Here is a 22,649-nt window from a genome sequence, read left to right as displayed (position 1 = left end):
ATTGGATTCTCAGGCCTGTGCCAGTGAAATTGCTGGCTTTATAATGGCCATCTGTAACGTTGTGACAGACGGGCCACCTTTGGCATAATGGCTGCAGGGCTGTTTAACGGCCTACTCCCATGGCTGCTGGCTCATGTGACACCAGGACCTGTTCACAACACAACCCCAGACACGTGAGTTGGGCAAGAACTGAAAAACCGTGACGTGCGCCACCATGAGCTCATGGACGAACAGACGGACAAATTGCGGAAGCAGCGGGAACAAACACAGAGGCAGATTCTAGCGAATATGAGAGGAGGAGATGACCCTGTATTTAAGAGAGCAGTGCTGCTGCTGCAGCTGGCAGAATCTTTGCAGGGAAGCAATGGCTGAAAACAGAAGCATCACATTCAAGACAGTAAGCTGCAGGTCAGCATTCTGGCTGTTTGGGTACGCGATGTCCTGTGAGCTTGGCCTGATTCATGGCTTCTTTTAGACTGTAGAAGTTAGTTGCGTGGAATCATCATGAGGAAGACACAGGGCCTGTCTGTTGAACTCCCGTCTGTCGGTGTCATAAGTTTTCTGAAGTTTCTGCACTCTCTGACATGCTATTTCGAGAATGTGGTACTGAAAGTTCTCTTTCGCCTTCTGTCTGAATGGAAGCCTGTTCCACAGAGTGCACATGGCTGTGCCAACCTCCAGGCTGTGGCCTTGGTCCAGTTCATAGCTCAGGCCTAGTATGATGGTACAGTGGAACCTCTAAACATTGTGTAACATGTAATTGTGATAGTTACAATTACAGCCTTAAAATGCAAGATGCACAACCCAGAGCATCTGTATATCTAATCCCATCTACAGCCCATATACCACAAACACAGGCCAGTTTGGGCCAGTTTTATTCTCCGTCTGTGTTACTTAGATTTGTCCTCCTTAGGCCGGTCTCCAAAATGGAGGGAACCAATGAAATCTTAAAAAAAAAAATGTAATTCACCAAAACTAACTCACTTTACAGCCACTCACTGATCTTCCTCAAACCAGATCTCACCTCTGCCCAGCACGCTCTAATACACTGCACTCAACCAGCCTCCAGTTATGGCCTACATGGAATGCTGCTACTCGATTGAGGCATGTCTTAGGCAGAGGCAGAGCCTGTAATCTCACTGGCTCAGAAAAATGGTGGCGGTGAAATATTCCCAGGCGGCGGCCTTGGTGAGAGCCCATAAAACATGCTGCTATGGAATTAGGATAGCAAGCTCGCAGGCGGGGAGAAGTTGATCAGATCGACAGCAATGTTTCATCAACATCCCTGCTTGTCATTGTGTGGTAATCTGTCTATCTTGAAACAACAGCCATCCATCACGATCAACTGACAGGGAACCTTGCCTTCAGATTGACATTATTTTGTTGATTAATCTATCAAGTTATGTAAATGTTATACAACACTGTTGTAATAGCTATTAGAAGACTTCATCCCTGCTTAAGACAAACACCACAACTAGTGTCTGACTCCATTACAAACATGCTATTATTTTGTTGTGTTTTCCCCCTCCGCTGTTAATGGCAACAGCACATACCAGTGTCTCCTGACCACTCATTTGCTGGTAAGAGACGCTGGGCCTGCCCTGTGGCCCTTGGCTGTAGGGCACTCCCTGTGCATGCCTAACCCTGCCGGGGACATTCTGCCTCACACTCCTCCTGAGAACAGGAGATACCCATTTCCCATTTCAGATAGCAAGGAAAGACTTTATCACAGCTATAACCATATCAATATCTTGTCTGTTACATGTTTGTTATGATCCTTGCGTTTAATCTACCACGGTCATACCATTTAGACAGAAAACATTGTGTTGTGGCTGCCCTGCCTCACACACTATGGGCCAGTGGGCTTAGAGTGGTCCTAAACTGAGTCTGATCTTGCGATAAACCAGACCACAGCCGACTCTTGGGGATGCTAACATGAAGATCGCACGCTAGCTTGACCTTGTTTCTAAAATCGTGGCTACCTTAGAGACCATCAACTTTAGAGCTGACAGAGATGAGGTCAGTTATTTCCAGCTGTTTCATTATTAAGAGTCTTTATGAACTTTAGATCTGTCATCTCCTACTACACACACAACAAGGATCGCTTGCCAATGGGACTTGTGTTTACATCATGCATATGCGTGATCAGAAATGAAAATATGTCTGGGTATTACTGAGCCCTGTGTGAAGATACATTATATTTCCTCTTTGTTCCCCCTTGGGGGAGTGTCGTCCTTACCCAAGCTCCCAGTCACTTGATGGCAGGAGAGCAGGGTTCACGACAAGGAGGGACTCACTGGTTCCTCGCCTACACAGTCATACAAGAGCCAGGCAGCGCTGCTAAGCCCAGCTGAATCCAGAACGTTGGTCTGGCTTCATTAGCAGGGCCTGGGAAACTGCATTCCACTAAACCCCGCCAGGCTCGAGAAGCCACTCTGTCTGCTAGACACTGTCTGTTTTTTCATCCTGTGCCCTGCAACCTCCCCATCCTCTCACTAGTCCTTCTCACAAAGGAGGAGGTGGAGCATGATCTGGAGGAGAAAGGGGGTCTAGTGGTTCAGCTTAGTTGGGGAGTGGGGCTATCTTGTGGAAAGCCGCGATGCAGGTTATGGGGTGGGACGGGCTTCTGAATGGACCAGGCTTCTACTCAGCTGAGTCCATCAGTCCCAGGGCCTGCAGAAGCCAGGAGAAGACATGTCTTGTTTGAGACATTTCTCACAGTTTGTCCAGGATAGCACACGACCTCTGCCTGCATCAGGTTCCCGCTGTGGAGTCTGGAGTCTGAGTCTGTTTTGAAAGGCCAGAGGAGGAATTCATTCAGAATAAGAATGCATAATGTAGATTTTTTTTTTTGGATGAGGAGTATTACACACACACACACACACACACACACACACACACACACACACACACACACACACACACACACACACAAAGCCCAAGGTCCCAAGCCCTGGTTAAGCTACACATAATCTGCTAGTGTATTATCTGTGATGGGGGCTGTATGACTAGGCGCGGGAGAATGAAGGTAGGCTTAGTCTGCTCTTGGCATGTTTCTGTCTGTTGTGCGTACACTTCAGAAATAAAAGGGTGTAATTTTCTTAAAGCTTTAGTGGCAGGCACAAATCTTCTAGCCTTTGCCTGACTTGCTTGTGGGTGGCTGAGCCTGACACTGGTGTGGGATACTGTTTTTCTTTTTGGGTGTGTCGTGTCGTCCCCCCCCCCCCCCCCCCAAATCACTCAGTTTGAAGGAAGTGATGTCAGTGTGTGGGACATCTGCGAGCGTGCTTGTCTCCTGTTTACACCCATTCTAAATAAATATGCAGGCTTCCTCTCTGGCTGCCCAGGAGAGTCCCCCACCCACCCCGTAGCAGAGAATTGAGGAGCACGGACCTGTGCTTTGGTTCCCATGTGTTCGTATGCTCCTGAGCGGAAGTCTGTTATTGCTGGTGGGCTTGACGCCATTGCGACTGAGGTATGTCGCGCACCTGCAGGTGTAGGAGAATGGGGGAAGATGGTGCCGCGGTTAGAGTTTCTACCTGTGCACGTCTAGCTGCCTTGCTACTTCTGTGCGTCTGGGACGGCAGAACGGCATTGAGTCATATGCCTCTCCCTTTCTAATTTTATCTATCTATCTATCTATCTATCTATCTATCTATCTATCTATCTATCTATCTATCTATCTATCTATCTATCTATATATATATATATATATATATATATATATATATATATATATATATATATATATATATATATATATATATCATTGAACATGTTTAGGTGTCCAGATGCCCACAATCAGCAGGTCAACGCTGCATGCTAAGATCAAAGATGAACAATACATCACTACATACATCATTATATTCTAAGACACATAGGGAGTTAGCATGTACTTGTATAAGGGACAGCTCCAAAAGATTCAGTGCTTGACCAAACGCATTGCAAAAACATCACAAATTCATTACAAATGTATCACATGTATTTGTATCATCTTTTGGCCAAAGGCATCACAGAGACAGTTGGCATTAGTCTTTATAACCCTCTCATGCTGGTTCTTTCCACATGAGACCATATACTGTACAGATACTGAGGTGAGAATTGGCTGTGACCAACATTTAAAAAATGGACCAATCCATGGCTTTGCCTGTCTTTACCAACTGATCTTTAGAATGTAGTAGTGGAGTTGTCAGGCACGGTAGCTGTCTCAGAATTCTCTCAGGGATTGTTGCTGGACCATATCAGCAGACTACCAACCCTTACATTAAATTCAAATGATGGACAGGCTGGAATGATTCATACTGATCTCGGTGCCTGCCACTGAAACAGCTGCATGTCATCTTCCCTCCAACAATAAGCATGGCGAATGACCCTGTCTCGCTCTACCCCCCATCCTCTCAACCGCTCTCTGCACGCTGGTCATGCTGTTGTCTCAACAGCAAGAAATCCTAGTGGAGGATTTGACCGAGTTCTTAGTGTTACGAGGTACAGGTGGAATTGTGTATGGAGTTATGTCATTTTTATTTAATGATCAACCCATAGTTTTTCCTTTATGATTTGGATGTGACAGCTTGGATTTCACCAACGTTAGCATCGTTTTGAATTTCTTGGCCGCGCTGCATCAGAATATGGCCCATTTTTTATCTATTATTTGCCAAGTGTTTTCTATCCTTCCTTTGCCAAGAATATGGCTTGCTTTGCAGGTCCTAGTGAGCCTTCACACTTTGCATAATTGATTGTAACTGCAGTGTTTTGCCTGTTCATTATGGTCTACTGTGCTTTTTCTACATCCCTGAGCATATGGCCTCATTCACAAGTGTTTCCTGTAACGCCCTGTTTTCAGAATCACTCTACCAGAGTAATGGGCATTTTGTGCAAGGATGCTTAAAGCTAATTTGATTTTCGCCGTCCTTTCTGTTTTGTTTTGTTTTCTTAGGTCTTGATAAAGTTAATAGGCACTTACTGCGAATTTGTATTTTTAACCAAATTTATACATGTTGCTGATTCAGGCCTTCCCACACAAATAAACCACTTTAGAAAGTGTAAGAGCCGAAGGACAAATACTACCCAAGTATTTGTATAAGAACATTACAAGGGCAACAGCCAGACCCTCCAAACATTAGCAGACATGCTCAGCTGCTCACAGCTGCTGACGAAGCACACATCTCAGGCAGCACACCTCAGGAGCACTGGGTGATGAGGTTTTCGTTTCTTTTAATCAGTCTGAGTGGAACACACGCTGGTCCCAGTGCACTGCCATGCCTGCCCTGTGGGGATGTGTTTCACAGAGCAGGCCTACCCTCTAATCGCTCGCTTCAGGGCAGAAATGCCCTTTTTCTCTGAGGGCTACTCTTAAGATGACCAGAAAATAGCACACAAATAGAATGTTTGTTTTTTTTGTTATTGCTTTTTTATAATGCTTATTTGTCATTAACCATGCACTGCCCAGATTCACATTATGTTGCTGTGTGTGTGTGTGTGTGTGTGTGTGTGTGTGTGTGTGTGTGTGTGTGTGTGTGTGTGCACGAATGCATGCGGGTATGGTATCATTGAGTTGCCAGATGTGCCAGAAAAGACCAAGACTGAACAGTCTGCCAATACTCAGTCCTTAAAGGATGTCATAAATAATGTGTGTGTGTTTTGCACATGTATGTGTGTCTGTGTGCATATGTGTGTATGTGGTTGTGTGGGAATGAGCACGGGTGTGTGTTAGTGAACACAAACCAGTGTTCTAAGTAAGGCAGAAGAGCTTGTGCTGAATCCCTCCAAGGGCATTCACGGTCATCCCTCCTGTGACTAGTCACTCCCTCACTTCCTCCCTCACTAACCTCCCTCACCCACTCCCTCACTTCCTCCCTCACTAACCTCCCTCACCCACTCCCTCATTTCCTCCCTCACTAACCTCCCTCACCCACTCCCTCATTTCCTCCCTCACTAACCTCCCTCACCCACTCCCTCATTTCCTCCCTCACTAACCTCCCTCACCCACTCCCTCATTTCCTCCCTCACTAACCTCCCTCACCCACTCCCTCACTTCCTCCCTCACTAACCTCCCTCACCCACTCCCTCACTTCCTCCCTCACTAACCTCCCTCACCCACTCCCTCATTTCCTCCCTCACTAACCTCCCTCACCCACTCCCTCATTTCCTCCCTCACTAACCTCCCTCACCCACTCCCTCACTTCCTCCCTCACTAACCTCCCTCATTTCCTCCCTCACTAACCTCCCTCACTCCCTCCCTCACTTCCTCCCTCACTAACCTCCCTCACTAACCTCCCTCACCCACTCCCTCACTAACCTCCCTCACCCACTCCCTCATTTCCTCCCTCACTAACCTCCCTCACCCACTCCCTCACTTCCTCCCTCACTAACCTCCCTCACCCACTCCCTCACTTCCTCCCTCACTAACCTCCCTCATTTCCTCCCTCACTAACCTCCCTCACTCCCTCCCTCACTTCCTCCCTCACTAACCTCCCTCACTAACCTCCCTCACCCACTCCCTCATTTCCTCCCTCACTTCCTCCCTCACCCACTCCCTCACTAACCTCCCTCACTAACCTCCCTCACCCACTCCCTCACTAACCTCCCTCACCCACTCCCTCATTTCCTCCCTCACTAACCTCCCTCACCCACTCCCTCACTTCCTCCCTCACTAACCTCCCTCACCCACTCCCTCATTTCCTCCCTCACTTCCTCCCTCACCCAGTCCCTCACTTCCTCCCTCACTAACCTCCCTCACCCACTCCCTCATTTCCTCCCTCACTTCCTCCCTCACCCACTCCCTCATTTACTCCCTCACTAACCTCCCTCACCCACTCCCTCATTAACCTCCCTCACCCACTCCCTCACCCACTCCCTCACCAACCTCCCTCACCCACTCCCTCACCAACCTCCCTCACCCACTCCCTTACCCACTCCCTCATTTCCTCCCTCACCCACTCCCTCATTTCCTCCCTCACCCACTCCCTCATTTCCTGCCTCACTAACCTCCCTCACCCACTCCCTCACCAACCTCCTTCACCCACTCCCTCATTTCCTCCCTCACCCACTCTCTCACTCACGCCCTCACTCAGTAACCTCACTCTCTTGCTCTCTCCCTCCTGAACATTTTGCTCAGACTAATCACATCAGGACATTGGCACAGAGGCAAGGCACTAGTCTAACAGTCCTGATTAGGCCATGTTCAGCAGGGCACCATTCACCCAAAAAGACTTACAGCAGGTCATTTGTTTTGGCCGTTAAATAAGAACATGACTGTGTATCAAGGCTTGCCACTAATTTGCTTTGTGAGGAGAATCCCTGCTGGTGGTTATCGATTATATGGATAATGCCATTACTTCACCACCACCCAGCAGCTCGGGTGTGGATGTGCCTCCACCTGAGTTTGGGAAAGCACCCAGCTCTGTCTTTGACCCAAGTTGTCGATCAATGCTGGATCACATTCTACAATGTTGGACTTCACAAAACCAGATACCCTGGTGTAACTGCTTAAGAGAAAACCTGCAACAATCTTTTTTTTTTGTGAGGAAACATTTAGAAAGCTTATATGGAGCTTTTGGGAATTTGTTGTCAAATGAAGCAGGACTGTATAAGACACTCTAACAGAGTAGAATGAGCTGGACTGGGTTCTGGTTCAGCTCTAACAGAGTAGAATGAGTTGGACTGGGTTCTGGTTCAGCTCTAACAGAGTAGAATGAGTTGGACTGGGTCCTGCTTTCATCCAACATCTCTTCCTCTCGGCAGTGAAAAGACACAAACACTCAATCAAATTCTAAACACTTTCCATCTGTCTCTTCTTCTTCTTCTTCTTCTTCTTCTTCTTCTTCTTCTTCTTCTTCTTCTTCTCTCCCACTCCCTCTTTCTGTCTTTTACTCTACCTCTCTCTCTTTCTTCCTCTCTCTCAACCAATCCACCTCTTCTTTGTCTCTTTCACTTTCTCTAACTTTCTTCCCCTCCCTTTCTTTTTCTCCTCCCACCCCTCTCTCTCTCTCTCTCTCTCTCTCTCACTCTTTCTCTTTGTCTCTCTCTCTCTACAGAAATGTGACTGTTTGCTGAGTCTGGAGGCATATTCTCTAGAGCAGAAGAGGAGAGTATGCCAGTATCTGAGTGACAACATCGACAAACAGCTCCGGCTTCATCACAGTGAGACCTCTGGCCCTCCTGAACAGGTATTCCTCCTCTTTCATGCTCACTCCTTCAGACTCTCTTGTTCACATCCCTCGCCTTCTCACAGGTTACTGAGGGTCACGGAGAGTCGTGACCTTGTCTTGCAGTATGGCTGTCTCACTGCTTCATCGATCTTTTAAGTGTGTTAATACTGCTAATCTTGTGGTTAGTGATCGTGGAACATGACAGTGTCTTGGTCAGAGCTATTGTGCCGAGTATTGATGATCGCATTGATTGTGTTTTCAGCCTGAGGAGTGCTGTGATTTTGGTGTTTGTAATCAAAACTGTAAAGTGTGGTTTCTGGAGACCAATTACACTTTGTTAGATACTTGACTAAATAGGACTTTAATCCTTTTTCTAGTTATTTAGTATCCAAGCCCAATATCATGCCTGTTCAATAATATCCACTGAGATTCTCAAAGCTTATTGGTGTGCGCGCGCATGTGTGTGTTTATGCTTATGTGTGCGCTTGTGCGTGTGTGCTTGTGTGTGTTCTTGTGCGTGTGTGCATGTGTACGCGTGTGTGTGTGTGTGTGCGTGTGTGTTCTAAAAGCATGTATTAGGCATGCTACAAGCAGTAGAGATTTGGAGAATTCTCCACTCGTTTTTTACGCAGTAAAATATTGAAGAGCCCTTCACTCTGATGAGCACATGCGCTTGGCATGGATGGCACTTGCCCCACAAACATAGTGGCCAGTTGAAGGTGAAGGGCTCATTGTTCCTTACAGAGGTTACCAGGTCGGCAGAGCCTCGCCAGGTGTGTTAGGGCATTCTGCTTCTTTTATGTACTGGGCCTCGGAGCTCCCTTGAACTGTAGGCCTGGTATTGTAGCTTCACCTTCTACCCCGGGTAATAAAGCGGAGCCTTTTAAAGGGAGGATGGTTTGGAAGCTTTGTGACTGGACCATCTGCCCATAGTTCGCTCACAGCCCAACCCAGAGCCTGACCCGGAGCCCGGCTCCATGTCTCCATCAATCAGCGTCTCACAATGTGTTGAAAGGTGCCCAAATGCAATGGCATCAGTCAGGACTCTGTGAAGCTCTGGGTCATTAACATGCACTACCTGAAAGTCCAAGTAGACTAAAAATACAGCAGCAGGCATTCACGCTCCTGCTCTCTAGCACCTGCTGTTAATGATGTCTCTCATCCTGCTTTTTAAATAAAAGAGGGATGCTCTGGCTCGCCACTCTTTTATCCTTAGTTGAATCAGCGATTGCCTCACATCTCCCTCTCTCTCTCTCTCTCTCTCTCTCTCTATGTTTATCTCTCTCTGTCTCTCATAATCTCTCTTTTCCCTGTTTTATCTTCCCTTTCCTCTCTCTGTCCCAGCCTTCTGTTTGTTTTGGTTGTTTTGTTTGTTTACACCCAGAAAGCAGAGGCTTTGAGTGATGTCTCAGTGCAGCTGTGACCCATTTAAAGCACATACACTGATTTATGCAGTGTGTTCGGCTTGGGACAGTGTGTATGTTTGTACATTTGTGTGTGTGTGTATATTATAATAATAACTGGTCATGTGAGGAAGAGTGATGTGAATTGATTCATGTCCTGGCAGATGTATGAATGTGCCTGTCTTGGTGTATGTATGTGTGTGGATGTGGGTGTGTATGTGTGTGTTTGTATGTGGCTGTGGGTGTGTATGTGTGTGTTTGTGTGTGGGTGTGGGTGTGTGTGTGGGTGTGTTGTGTGTGTCTGTCACATAGCTAAATCAGTGTTTATTTATTATTATTAATATAAATATTATTATCGTATTATTAATATGATTGAGCTCAGCTGAAACATAGTGTAAAAGGAGCTGAAGGTGCAACTGCAACAGTTACACTTCATACTAAAGGTTATGCTTTATGAACATCTAAAGGGGGTGGCATGTGTTGCTACGTGAACCAAAGATGATGCAAAAATATGACAACAAATTAGAAGTCACACTCTCCATGGAGTTTTGCACCATTAATTACAGACCCTTTTACCTACCAAGGGAACCCACTTTTATTATTCTGGTTGCGGTCTAAATCTTCACCAGCAGAAGGGAGCACAGCAGCTCCTGGCCTATATCACTGACCTGGAAAACACATACCCAGGTGCACTGACGCTAATGCCTTCAGCCATGTTGATCTGAGGAGAGTCTTAAGATACAAACGGCAGATCCAGGTGGCTGCTGGGTAGGAGGACATTTTAGATAAGAGTCACTGTGTTACTGCCATTCCTCTCCCTGCTGCAGCCTGGACTCCTCTTGGACACTCCGAGCATAACCTTGTCTTTTTGGATCCTGTCTACCAACCGAAAGTCAAGCCTGCCAAACGGTTGTCCTCTCAGACGGCGGATTACCTTAAGAACAGCTTGTGTTACACCGACTGATCAGTCTTTGCAAATTCGTGCTATCGCCCGGATGAATACACAACTGCTGTCACATGCTACATCACATGCTGCATCAACATTCGGGAAATCCGTGCATTCCATCAACATCTGTCTTGGGTTACAGCAACACTAAGTCATAGTTTAACATAAAAGATCTTTATGGGTAAAAAAGACATCGCGCCTTTAAGAGTAGAGATAGAGGACTTGACAAAGCCTAATACAAATCTGAGAAAGCAGTCAGTAAAGCCAAAACCGACCATAATAACCAAGTTAGACAGTGAGCTCAGGGCCAGTGCTAGCAGGGTCTACAGCAAATGATATATTCTAAATTTGCTAGTTCAGCCATAACTGAGGATGATCAGGCCTACCTGACCACGCTGATGAATTTTACTGCTGCTTTGACCGGGGTCCAGTAAGCTTAGCAGGACAGAAAATTGTCCCCAAGAATCTTCACCCACCTTTTGAATAAGAGGTCAGGAAAATGGTAGAAAAGCAGCTGGACTAGACCAGGTTTCCTCTGCTACATTACATTGGTGTGCACAGGAACCTTTTCTGGTTTATACTGATATTTTTATCTGGTCCTCGTAGCAATGCAAATTGCCTGGTTGTTTTAAGTCTGCTATCATCATCCCTATACCCATGGGTGGGTTTTAAGTCTGCTATTATCATCTCTTTACTAAGGAACACTGACTAGACATGGGCTCAGCCCTGCAGCATAACTTTTTAAGTAACACTAGTGCTAAAGCACACTTTTTAAATAAACCTGAGAAAAAGTCATTTGGGGCTGGCATCATAACAGTCGAGGCTTAATCCGCGAAGACCCACCCCTAACGACACCCCTGTCTATACCGTGAAGACCTAATATCATTATGATTATAGACCTGTAGCCCAACAGTAAGAAAGCAGTTCAAGTTTCTGAACATGCAGTAGGTGGACACTTGTATGGTTAACTTTTCAGTTTCAGGCACTTCTCAGTGGGCAAACAGGGGAAACGACCCTGTCAGTGATGCTTTGTCTCTTTGCTTGCACCACTTATTATAGCACCTAGTGGTTCCTGACACATATGTGCCATTTGTTGATTTTAGCTGAACTTTTAATTTAATTAAACCTTAAAAGCTTTTCAATAAATTAATGCAAATCTTACATATCTTATGGATATTTGACTTCCTGCAGAACAGAACTCAGGAGGTTAAAGTAAATAGTATATTCTGTAGGGTTTGACCAACTAATACAGGGGCTCCTCAAGGTTGTGTCTTGTTACCTCCTCTGTATTCCTTGTACACAAATGATGGATCTTTCGTAATGACTCTGTGAGAATCTTCAAGTATGCAGATGACATTACTATGGTGGGATTGATTTCGAGCCACAATGACTCTGCCTACAGGAATGGGATTTCCTGTCTTGTCGACTTCCGTCCTCACCCCTATCCACTTAAACAAGAAGTTGCCATTATGAGAAATTTGCCCATATTTGGACGGCTTCTCAGTGGTGCTATGTGACTGGCCTCTGGCATGGAAAGGTGTGGTGACAGACGCACTTGTGCTTTTCTTCCCATCTGATTGGCTGTACTGCACTGTGACAGCGTAGAGATCTGTGACATCTGTCTGTGGCTAATTGGGGAAGAGAAGTGGTAAAAATTAAACGGTCCACACGATGCCTCCAAAGGCACTTGGGCCTTTAGTCCTGCTACAGTAGGGTACATGCAGCTGTTCCAGGGTCAGTGCTCTGTCCACTGCTCTGGCACGCGGGCAGCTGAAGAGGCAGTGAGAAGCATCTCTCTTATCTAGCCTAGTGGCTTATGCACCTTGGTAGTTGCAGTACACCTTGAACTACTTGCTCAAATCAGAGTGCAAATCAGTCATGAATTTTATATTCTTTTTAATATTAAAATTAAGCCTCAGTGAATACATGAAGTTATTCAGGCCTTAACAAATATATTTAATTTTCAGTGCATTATTTGTAAGAGGCCAATGGGATAACTATAATGATTTGAGTTGTTAATGAATTTGTCTGCATCCTTCTGGCAATGGGTCATTCATTGCTCAGACTGTGGTGAGACAGTAAGTTAATTACAAAGCAAATTTCGTTTCCTATCTCTGTGTCTGTCTTTCACAAACTCACATTCACACTTTCTTATTATTGGGAACTTTGTAGGTGATCATAACATGTACATTTGAGTATTAACTGGAAATGTGAGTGTTTGTTGAAGATGTAGCTTCAGCTCACACTATCATGGTTTATTCTACATGTATGATTGTCTGTGCAAAAACAGCTAATCATCCTCATGGCTTATAACACGTTATATGCTGGTATAACGGAGGCTACCGCTCAGAATGGTAAAGCGTGTGCCCTGGCTGCTGTTCTCTGGCTCTTTGGTGCGGTAGCCGGGCTGCTGCCCTCATCCTTTGTCACAGGTATGCATCTAGTGAAACGTGGCATATTTGGCCATTGCTTGGAACCACAATTTTCTTTTTTTTTTTACACCGTGCATGACGGTCTGGTGTCCCTTAGACACGCCCGCCAAACTGCAGTCATAGGCGGCTTGCCACTGTGTGCTCTAGTGTTCTCCCTGATTTAACACACATGGGTTAGGTCTTCAGCTAATTACCAAGTCAAACAGTCTGTGCCGCGGTACTACGAAGCTGAACCGGACTCCTCTGTCCGAAGTCCTCACTACCCACTGCTGGTAACCCAGGGAAACGATGACCATCCTGTGGTTGTGCCAAGACTCTGGAGAGTCCCACTCTCCTCCTCTAGCTCCTCCTGTGGCTGAATGAGATGACTCATCACCTCGGCTTCAGGCTTCCCCCGAGGCTGCTGGAGACCCTTCTTCTCCGCCCTCTCAGTGAAGATGGGATCCCCCGTTGTTAGTGGGTCGAGAGGTTTTTTCACTTAACACGTAACAATTTTAACTTAATTTATTTTAATGACTCCTTTAGATGAAGTATGACACTGACAGAAGAAATTATGTCAAATGGAAATTTGTTGATCTTCATCTTGCAAAGATGTGACTGAATATTGAAGACAGAGTTAAAACAAAACAAAAAAAAACCTAAAAGAAAAAAAATCCTGGCGACCTTGAATTATTGTTTGGATTCCAAAATACAGTTCGGCTTTCCTCAAATTGCAAATATAGTTGAAAGAAAAGTGGCATGTGTGCTGCAGGCTAGTGTTAAACCAGGCATACATCTCATAGATCGTCCTATGTAAAGTTAGCCAACCTTGCTGAGTTATTGAGACATTTTCATTGAAGGGTCTGTCTCACTTGTCACCATTCAGTCAGCTGGCTAAGGAGCATGGACAGTGATGTTCTACTAATATATCCTGTTCTCCAGAACGCTGAGAAGGGCCAGCCTGCTTACACTGGACATTTTGCCAACAGACTTAAATCACAGAACCCATCAAAATATCACCAGAAGGGGCATATAGGCACGCACACAGAAGCGAGACCCTGCAGTCTTACTAATGAGCAGTTTTGATTAGTACCACTCTCAGATAGGAATGTTTCCTATAGTAACCAAGAATATGCAAAGCAACGTATATGATTAGGTTGGTTTTTTATTTTACTTTATTTTTAATATGCATTTAAGATTTTCCTATCTACTTTTTTTAATACTCCTTTTCTGAAGGGCTTGAAAGGTCTGACTGCACACCACTTTCCTACAGGCATAAATTAAACTGGAACATGTCATGCAACCATTTACATACTCTTAGTCACAGCATCTGACACATTTATTAGTATGACGGGAGCACATAGCATGACATTGTTCAGTTGCTATATTTTTTATTTTTCTGATACATTAAAATACATTTATAATATATTGCTGGATTATGCCACATTATCTATGTTTAAATGCTTTCCTTTTGCCATGGAAGAGACACATATATAATTGTTAAGAACAAAGGGCTTTGTCAGTTTAAATGGTGACAATTTCAACCTATTATTAATTTATATAAAAGTCATGAATCCTTTTTATTTCTATTGAATACTGCATGAAACAGATCCATATTCCAGGTTATTAAATCACACTGCATTGATTCACCCTCCGGTTTAGTGGCTTGTGCATGTCGGAATCATATAAAACTGGTTTTCCAGTGCTTCATACTGGGCAAGGTCAGATTTTGCTGGGACCCCTCAGGAAAAGTCTTTGGAGGACTCTAAATGTCATCGTGCAGGATTATTTCTTTCTTGGGGGACTGCAGTGTTATATTAATACAGGACTCTCAACAGAAAGCTCTTTGTGGTGATGGAGTCACAGATCATTAAGTTTGCAGTATATGTGCTGTTATGGCAGTTTCTAATTGAGAAGTCATCAGCGAGCAGACGTGACCTTTATGTAATTGGCCTAGCCCACTGGAAAAAGGTTCCCTCTGAGTCACATGCACTGTTAGAGGATGTTCCCCTCTACAACAGCTCATGTGGGGAGGGGGAGGGATTTGGGTGTGAGGCAGTGGCAGTGTGACAAAGTGATATTTTTAGGACAGCATGTGCCATGAACTACAATGTAATAATTCTTGTAGAAGTGACTCACAGCTTGACAGAAAGCATTTGGGATGTGATGGAAAGAAAAAGTCACAGCGGAAGCCAAAGAAACCATAACTTTTCCCCCCTCTTCCCCCTCTCAGGTGGGTGGTCGTTTGATAAGAGCGCAGCTGAAATGTATGCTTATAAGGTCTGCTATGAGTAATGGCGAGTCAGTTTCACTGCTTGCAGGCTGCTCAGTCAGGGCACTATGGGTATGAATAGAACCAGCACTTTTATTAGGGGTTGTTGCTGAGTTGTAGTTCAACTGAGATCTGTGTCGAACGAAATTGTTCTGCCGCTGAAACTCCCGGCTCCTGCCTCAGGGGTGGAGATGCAAAATCTCTCTCTGTTTTACCTGTTTGTTTTGAGCTGTAGAGAGGGCCTGTTGAAACGCTGCTTGATGGAGTCAAATCCCTTGCCGATTCGCTGGTGACTATTTTGGTTGACACGTGAGTTCAAAGCTGCCCACTTTCCAATTTCAGAGGGAGCGAAATTCTTCGGGCTGGGGTACTTCAGCATCTGCTTTAATCCAAGCTGCATCCCTTGAGGCAGTAGAATAATCTCATATCTAAGAGGCTATGTCAGTGATATCTTTTCTGTTTCTTTTTCCGGGAGATCCCTGAGTATCTGAGAAATTGCCTCAGTGTTGTATTCATTTCCATACCTCTCAGAGTTGAGTGTGATGAATGTGATTACACAGGGCTAAGGATCCAGACCCCAGATCAGGCAGATGCCTTTGAGCGGGGCCGACTCCCTTCTCCATCATAACGCTGCACATAACAACCAGCTCCTTGCCTTCTGCTTCCTGCTTATATAAAATGCGCAAACACTGCTGTTCTGGGGGCAGTTGGAATACCTTGCTGATCACATCATCTACCCACATGCCCCTTTTGGCCTGCTCTCTGTGGCATTTTGCTGTAGGCCTGTGGGCTTGCCCTTCGCCGGAAGCCACCCTCTGGGCGGCATTAGACCACGAGCTGGTGAACGCCGGTCTCAGGGCGAAGAAGCAAATTTACAGCTCCACCAAATTGAGCATTTGCTTAGCCCACACAAAAGAATTTTTGCCTGCTGGCAGTGTGATAAAACACTGTTCAAGTGTTTGTGTTGTGTTCAGTAGGAGGAAATTGTGCAAGAGAAGATGGTTCCAGAAACCATGGGGCAGGGTCTATGGAGAGTTTGTTGGGAATCTTTCTAGTTGGGAATCTAGGGGAGTTAGCAGTGAAGCAGTTAACAATTCCAGGGAATGCAGGCTGATGACCAAGTTTAGCACTTACAGGTATAAGCACTAACCACTTTCAATGATACACCAATGTAATGTTACAGCACATCAGTGCTACACTATTACCAGATGTGTTCAAATTCAGCTAAATTTCAGCAGCAATTTTGTCCTGTCGTGACTCTCACGGTGTTTATTTATTTCTGTTTGCACGCTTGGACTAATAATTAAGTTTTGATGCAGCTGAAAAACGAAATCCTGGAGAAACTTTTGCCATCTGAAAATGAGCTCTCCACCTTTGGCTTACAAGCTGCTTGTATTACAAACATGCTCACATTGTTATAACCAGTATTACAACTGCTGTTCCTCGTGTCATTGACAGGACACTGCTTCATGTGTTTGGTTATTGAATGTGCCCTCTTTGCTGAATGAGAACATGCTAGTCTACATCTGCCTAGACTACACAGTGGACTACCTACCATTGCATCTTTATTTCTGAAGCTTTCTCTTTAAATCTCTAGAGTCAGAGCCTCAAAGAGGCAGTTGACCTCATAGAAACTAAAAATAGTCACTAAATGTCTGCCTGACTTGGTAGGATCTGAATAGAACTTTTTGCTTCATTCAAGTGGGCAGCCACACACACAGCCTAGATATATTTGTCCCAATCCTGGACACCCAGTGCTTGCGCAATAACAGCACAGTAAGTGTAAATGGCAGTGGAACTGGGCCAGTTTAGCTGGTGCTCTGTGTGCAGCCAGCAGCGGGTGCTAACTGGAGCACTAAATCAAATCTCCACCTTCTCTCTCTCTCTTTTTTAACCTCACTGATCCTCAGAGTCCAACTGCACCATGATGATGTCTTGCTATAAACACTGCGTTTATACTACTCTCGCGCACACACACACACACACACACACACACACACACACACACACACACACACACACACACACACACACACACACAGAGCTAGCACACAGGCGCTTCGTCTTGGCTCTGATCTGAGTTGGTGTTGTTTGGGCTTCAGAAGTGAATGGCCTTCCAGTTCAGCCCTGGCATCCTTCATCTTGCTGGATCAGGTCCCTCACACTGGTTAAACTCATGCCACAGAACCGCTCACTTTGAAGGACACTCTTTGATCGGGCTTGTTTTGCTTGAATTCAGAGGAGCGAAATGTTCAACTATTAATAGCTGCTGTATTAGGCTCCATAAGAGCCTATGGTAGTTAACATAGTAGGTGAAGCATACAGACAAGTCATTTCATATTTCCTAATGTAACACTTTCTGCCTGAGGTCTTGTTTCCAGGACAGAGGTGCAAGACATCTGATTTGGTCTAAAGTGATTGGCTATTGTTGTTTGTAATATTGCAGTATTCTCAAAAAATGTTACCATGGTGAGTCACCAAAAAGCTGAAATAAAATGGTAAATATGGTGAATACATGTTAAAAAAACATGAAACAATTAGATGACATCATGATTTTGTAAATGTAATTTAATAGTATACCCTTCTTCAATATGTCCATCCGTTTAACTAATGAATGTTTGCCACTTAATCAACCTGATATGTTTCTTTGAATAGACACTTATCAATATCACAGCAGTTCTGACTGAAATACTCTTGCATTAGATTTTTACCATGCAATTGGATTTTTATACACACACCACACACACACACACAGAACATGAAAATTCTGCTTGTATTCATTTGCTTGAACAAACTGACTGTGTAGTGGTAGAGTGAAGTGTTCAGTCTCTGTGAAAGTATGCCCTATAGGTCTCTAAAGTTACAATCTCCCCTGTCTCTGTCTCTCTGTCTGTTTCTACTTCTGTATCGGTCTGTGTCTCCTATTGGTCTCATTGCTTTCATGCCCAGTTCTCATATGTGGAATATTTTAAGTGTTTGAAAATCTATAAAATCTAAAAAGTAACAGACATTTCCTACGATTTAGAAGCGCAACTGAAATTTTTGTGCATTCTTTCATTTCAGTGCCAAATTAGCAGTTAAGTTTTGTACTGTATAGAGTGGCAAGAGCAGTTCATAAACACATGTTCTGTTATAGAATTCGAATGTTCACAGACAAACCTTTAGGATCATAAAGCTGTGTTATTAGGAGAATTAAGCTGTGTTAGGATCATAAAGCTGTGTTATTAGGAGAATTAAGCTGTGTTAGGAGAATAAAGCTGTGTTATTAGGAGAATTAAGCTGTGTTAGGAGAATAAAGCTGTGTTATTAGGAGAATTAAGATGTGTTAGGATCATAAAGCTGTGTTATTAGGAGAATTAAGCTGTGTTAGGAGAATAAAGATGTGTTATTAGGAGAATTAAGATGTGTTAGGAGAATAAAGCTGTGTTATTAGGAGAATTAAGATGTGTTAGGAGAATAAAGCTGTGTTATTAGGAGAATTAAGCTGTGTTAGGAGAATAAAGATGTGTTATTAGGAGAATTAAGATGTGTTAGGAGAATAAAGATGTGTTATTAGGAGAATTAAGCTGTGTTAGGAGAATAAAGCTGTGTTATTAGGAGAATTAAGCTGTGTTAGGAGAATAAATATGTGTTATTAGGAGAATTAAGATGTGTTAGGAGAATAAAGCTGTGTTAGGATCATAAAGCTGTGTTATTAGGAGAATTAAGCTGTGTTAGGAGAATAAAGATGTGTTATTAGGAGAATTAAGCTGTGTTAGGAGAATAAAGATGTGTTATTAGGAGAATTAAGATGTGTTAGGAGAATAAAGCTGTGTTAGGATCAGAAAGCTGTGCTATTAGGAGAATTAAGCTGTGTTAGGATCATAAAGCTGTATTATTAGGAGAATTAAGATGTGTTAGGAGAATAAAGATGTGTTATTAGGAGAATTAAGCTGTGTTAGGAGAATAAATATGTGTTATTAGGAGAATTAAGATGTGTTAGGAGAATAAAGCTGTGTTAGGATCATAAAGCTGTGCTATTAGGAGAATTAAGATGTGTTATGAGAATAAAGATGTGTTATTAGGAGAATTAAGCTGTGTTAGGAGAATTAAGATGTGTTAGGAGAATAAAGCTGTGTTATTAGGAGAATTAAGCTGTGTTAGGAGAATAAAGATGTGTTATTAGGAGAATTAAGATGTGTTAGGAGAATAAAGATGTGTTATTAGGAGAATTAAGCTGTGTTAGGAGAATAAAGATGTGTTATTAGGAGAATTAAGCTGTGTTAGGAGAATAAAGATGTGTTATTAGGAGAATTAAGATGTGTTAGGAGAATAAAGATGTGTTATTAGGAGAATTAAGCTGTGTTAGGAGAATAAAGATGTGTTATTAGGAGAATTAAGCTGTGTTAGGAGAATAAAGATGTGTTATTAGGAGAATTAAGATGTGTTAGGAGAATAAAGCTGTGTTAGGATCATAAAGCTGTGCTATTAGGAGAATTAAGATGTGTTATGAGAATAAAGATGTGTTATTAGGAGAATTAAGCTGTGTTAGGAGAATAAAGATGTGTTATTAGGAGAATTAAGATGTGTTAGGAGAATAAAGCTGTGTTAGGATCATAAAGCTGTGCTATTAGGAGAATTAAGCTGTGTTAGGATCATAAAGCTGTGTTATTAGGAGAATTAAGCTGTGTTAGGAGAATAAAGCTGTGTTATTAGGAGAATTAAGCTGTGTTAGGAGAATAAAGCTGTGTTATTAGGAGAATTAAGATGTGTTAGGATCATAAAGCTGTGTTATTAGGAGAATTAAGCTGTGTTAGGAGAATAAAGATGTGTTATTAGGAGAATTAAGATGTGTTAGGAGAATAAAGCTGTGTTATTAGGAGAATTAAGATGTGTTAGGAGAATAAAGCTGTGTTATTAGGAGAATTAAGCTGTGTTAGGAGAATAAAGATGTGTTATTAGGAGAATTAAGATGTGTTAGGAGAATAAAGATGTGTTATTAGGAGAATTAAGCTGTGTTAGGAGAATAAAGCTGTGTTATTAGGAGAATTAAGCTGTGTTAGGAGAATAAATATGTGTTATTAGGAGAATTAAGATGTGTTAGGAGAATAAAGCTGTGTTAGGATCATAAAGCTGTGTTATTAGGAGAATTAAGCTGTGTTAGGAGAATAAAGATGTGTTATTAGGAGAATTAAGCTGTGTTAGGAGAATAAAGATGTGTTATTAGGAGAATTAAGATGTGTTAGGAGAATAAAGCTGTGTTAGGATCAGAAAGCTGTGCTATTAGGAGAATTAAGCTGTGTTAGGATCATAAAGCTGTATTATTAGGAGAATTAAGATGTGTTAGGAGAATAAAGATGTGTTATTAGGAGAATTAAGCTGTGTTAGGAGAATAAATATGTGTTATTAGGAGAATTAAGATGTGTTAGGAGAATAAAGCTGTGTTAGGATCATAAAGCTGTGCTATTAGGAGAATTAAGATGTGTTATGAGAATAAAGATGTGTTATTAGGAGAATTAAGCTGTGTTAGGAGAATTAAGATGTGTTAGGAGAATAAAGCTGTGTTATTAGGAGAATTAAGCTGTGTTAGGAGAATAAAGATGTGTTATTAGGAGAATTAAGATGTGTTAGGAGAATAAAGATGTGTTATTAGGAGAATTAAGCTGTGTTAGGAGAATAAAGATGTGTTATTAGGAGAATTAAGCTGTGTTAGGAGAATAAAGATGTGTTATTAGGAGAATTAAGATGTGTTAGGAGAATAAAGATGTGTTATTAGGAGAATTAAGCTGTGTTAGGAGAATAAAGATGTGTTATTAGGAGAATTAAGCTGTGTTAGGAGAATAAATATGTGTTATTAGGAGAATTAAGATGTGTTAGGAGAATAAAGCTGTGTTAGGATCATAAAGCTGTGCTATTAGGAGAATTAAGATGTGTTATGAGAATAAAGATGTGTTATTAGGAGAATTAAGCTGTGTTAGGAGAATAAAGATGTGTTATTAGGAGAATTAAGATGTGTTAGGAGAATAAAGCTGTGTTAGGATCATAAAGCTGTGCTATTAGGAGAATTAAGCTGTGTTAGGATCATAAAGCTGTATTATTAGGAGAATTAAGCTGTGTTAGGAGAATAAAGATGTGTTATTAGGAGAATTAAGCTGTGTTAGGAGAATAAATATGTGTTATTAGGAGAATTAAGATGTGTTAGGAGAATAAAGCTGTGTTAGGATCATAAAGCTGTGCTATTAGGAGAATTAAGATGTGTTATGAGAATAAAGATGTGTTATTAGGAGAATTAAGCTGTGTTAGGAGAATAAAGCTGTATTAGGATCATAAAGCTGTGATATTAGGAGAATTAAGCTGTGTTAGGAGAATAAAGCTGTGTTATTAGGAGAATTAAGCTGTGTTAGGAGAATAAAGCTGTGTTAGGATCATAAAGCCGTGTTATTAGGAGAATAAAGCTGTGTTAGGATCATAAAGCTGTGTTATTAGGAGAATAAAGCTATGTTAGGATCATAAAGCTGTGTTAGGAGAATTAAGCTGTGTTGGGAGAATTAACATGTGTTAGGAGAATAAAATTGTTAAGATTATGAAATCAATCTTGAAGAGTGTTGAAAATGCTCTCTAAATCATATATTTTTAAAAATAGCCTTAACAGCTTCAAATAGAAGCAATTTCCAGCTGGATCTTCACAGAAAGAGTCTGCTAGGATTTTAACTCAGAGCACCTGAAAATGAAGTGTGACTTTGTTTGGGTGACCCTTGAATATCATTAAAAAATCTTTTTAACCAGAGCAGTACTTTGAAATTCCTGTCACAAATGCACTGGTGTAAGTACAAAGACTAAAGTTCTTATTGTGTTTGCTCTTCTGCGTTCTGACCCAAAATGTCAGAAAATCTGTAAAATAAAGGTCACTTTGGTTTACATGAATGAAAAAGTATGAAAAAAACCCTCTTATGCAGCAGGCAGACATATCAATTCAAGTGAGTTTTCCCAGTACTGAAAGCTTTTCTTGGAAAACTTTTTTTTCTACTCTGCATTTTATTTAATAGGGCAGAGGAACGCTGAGGAAATCAGATTTTGTGTAGGACTTCCCAGCACATTATACACATCATGCATGTCAAGCAGCTTTTAATGTCATTCAGACACAAATCTTGCAATATTATTTCCTATCATATTTATAACAGCTAGAAAAAAGGGAGTTTAATATTACGTTATTTGCTGTATTTTATCATTTCATTGATAGATCATAGGATCTATCTCCCTAATGCCTAAATGTCATAACGTAACATTTATGAAAATGGATAACCTTGTGTCTGACATCTGACATTTAAATACATCCTTTTTGACTTGCGAGATCCATAACTGACCATATTTACATCAGGTACTGCAGCTGAGGACACTGTGTGTGTGTGTGTTGTGTGTGTGTGTGTGTGTGTGTGTGTGTGTGTGTGTGTGTGTGCTTTGTGACTGTTTCCCTTTGTGGGGCTTTGG

General features: G+C 42.5%; 1 protein-coding gene across 10 annotated transcripts in view; it reads left to right on the top strand.

Annotated features, from left to right (window-relative positions):
• rgs3a (regulator of G protein signaling 3a) overlaps positions 1 to 22,649 on the top strand; it is a 127,531-nt gene that overhangs the window by 46,053 nt on the left and 58,829 nt on the right. For 9 of the 10 annotated variants that reach the window (XM_035526932.2, XM_081720210.1, XM_035526929.2 and 6 more), the window contains one exon: positions 8,037 to 8,168. In XM_035526932.2, coding sequence (XP_035382825.1) covers positions 8,037 to 8,168 — 132 coding nt within the window. Of the gene's footprint in view, positions 1 to 8,036; positions 8,169 to 15,052; positions 15,144 to 22,649 lie in introns of those variants that run through there. The other variant, XM_035526937.2, reaches the window with a different exon arrangement.

The sequence above is a fragment of the Electrophorus electricus genome, chromosome 8 (assembly GCF_041902795.1).
Source record: "Electrophorus electricus isolate QZ-2024a chromosome 8, ASM4190279v1, whole genome shotgun sequence".
In the NCBI taxonomy this organism is placed as follows: Eukaryota; Metazoa; Chordata; class Actinopteri; order Gymnotiformes; family Gymnotidae; genus Electrophorus; species Electrophorus electricus.
The sequence above is the reverse complement of the archived record's forward strand: the minus strand, read 5'-3'. Positions and strand labels throughout refer to the sequence as shown.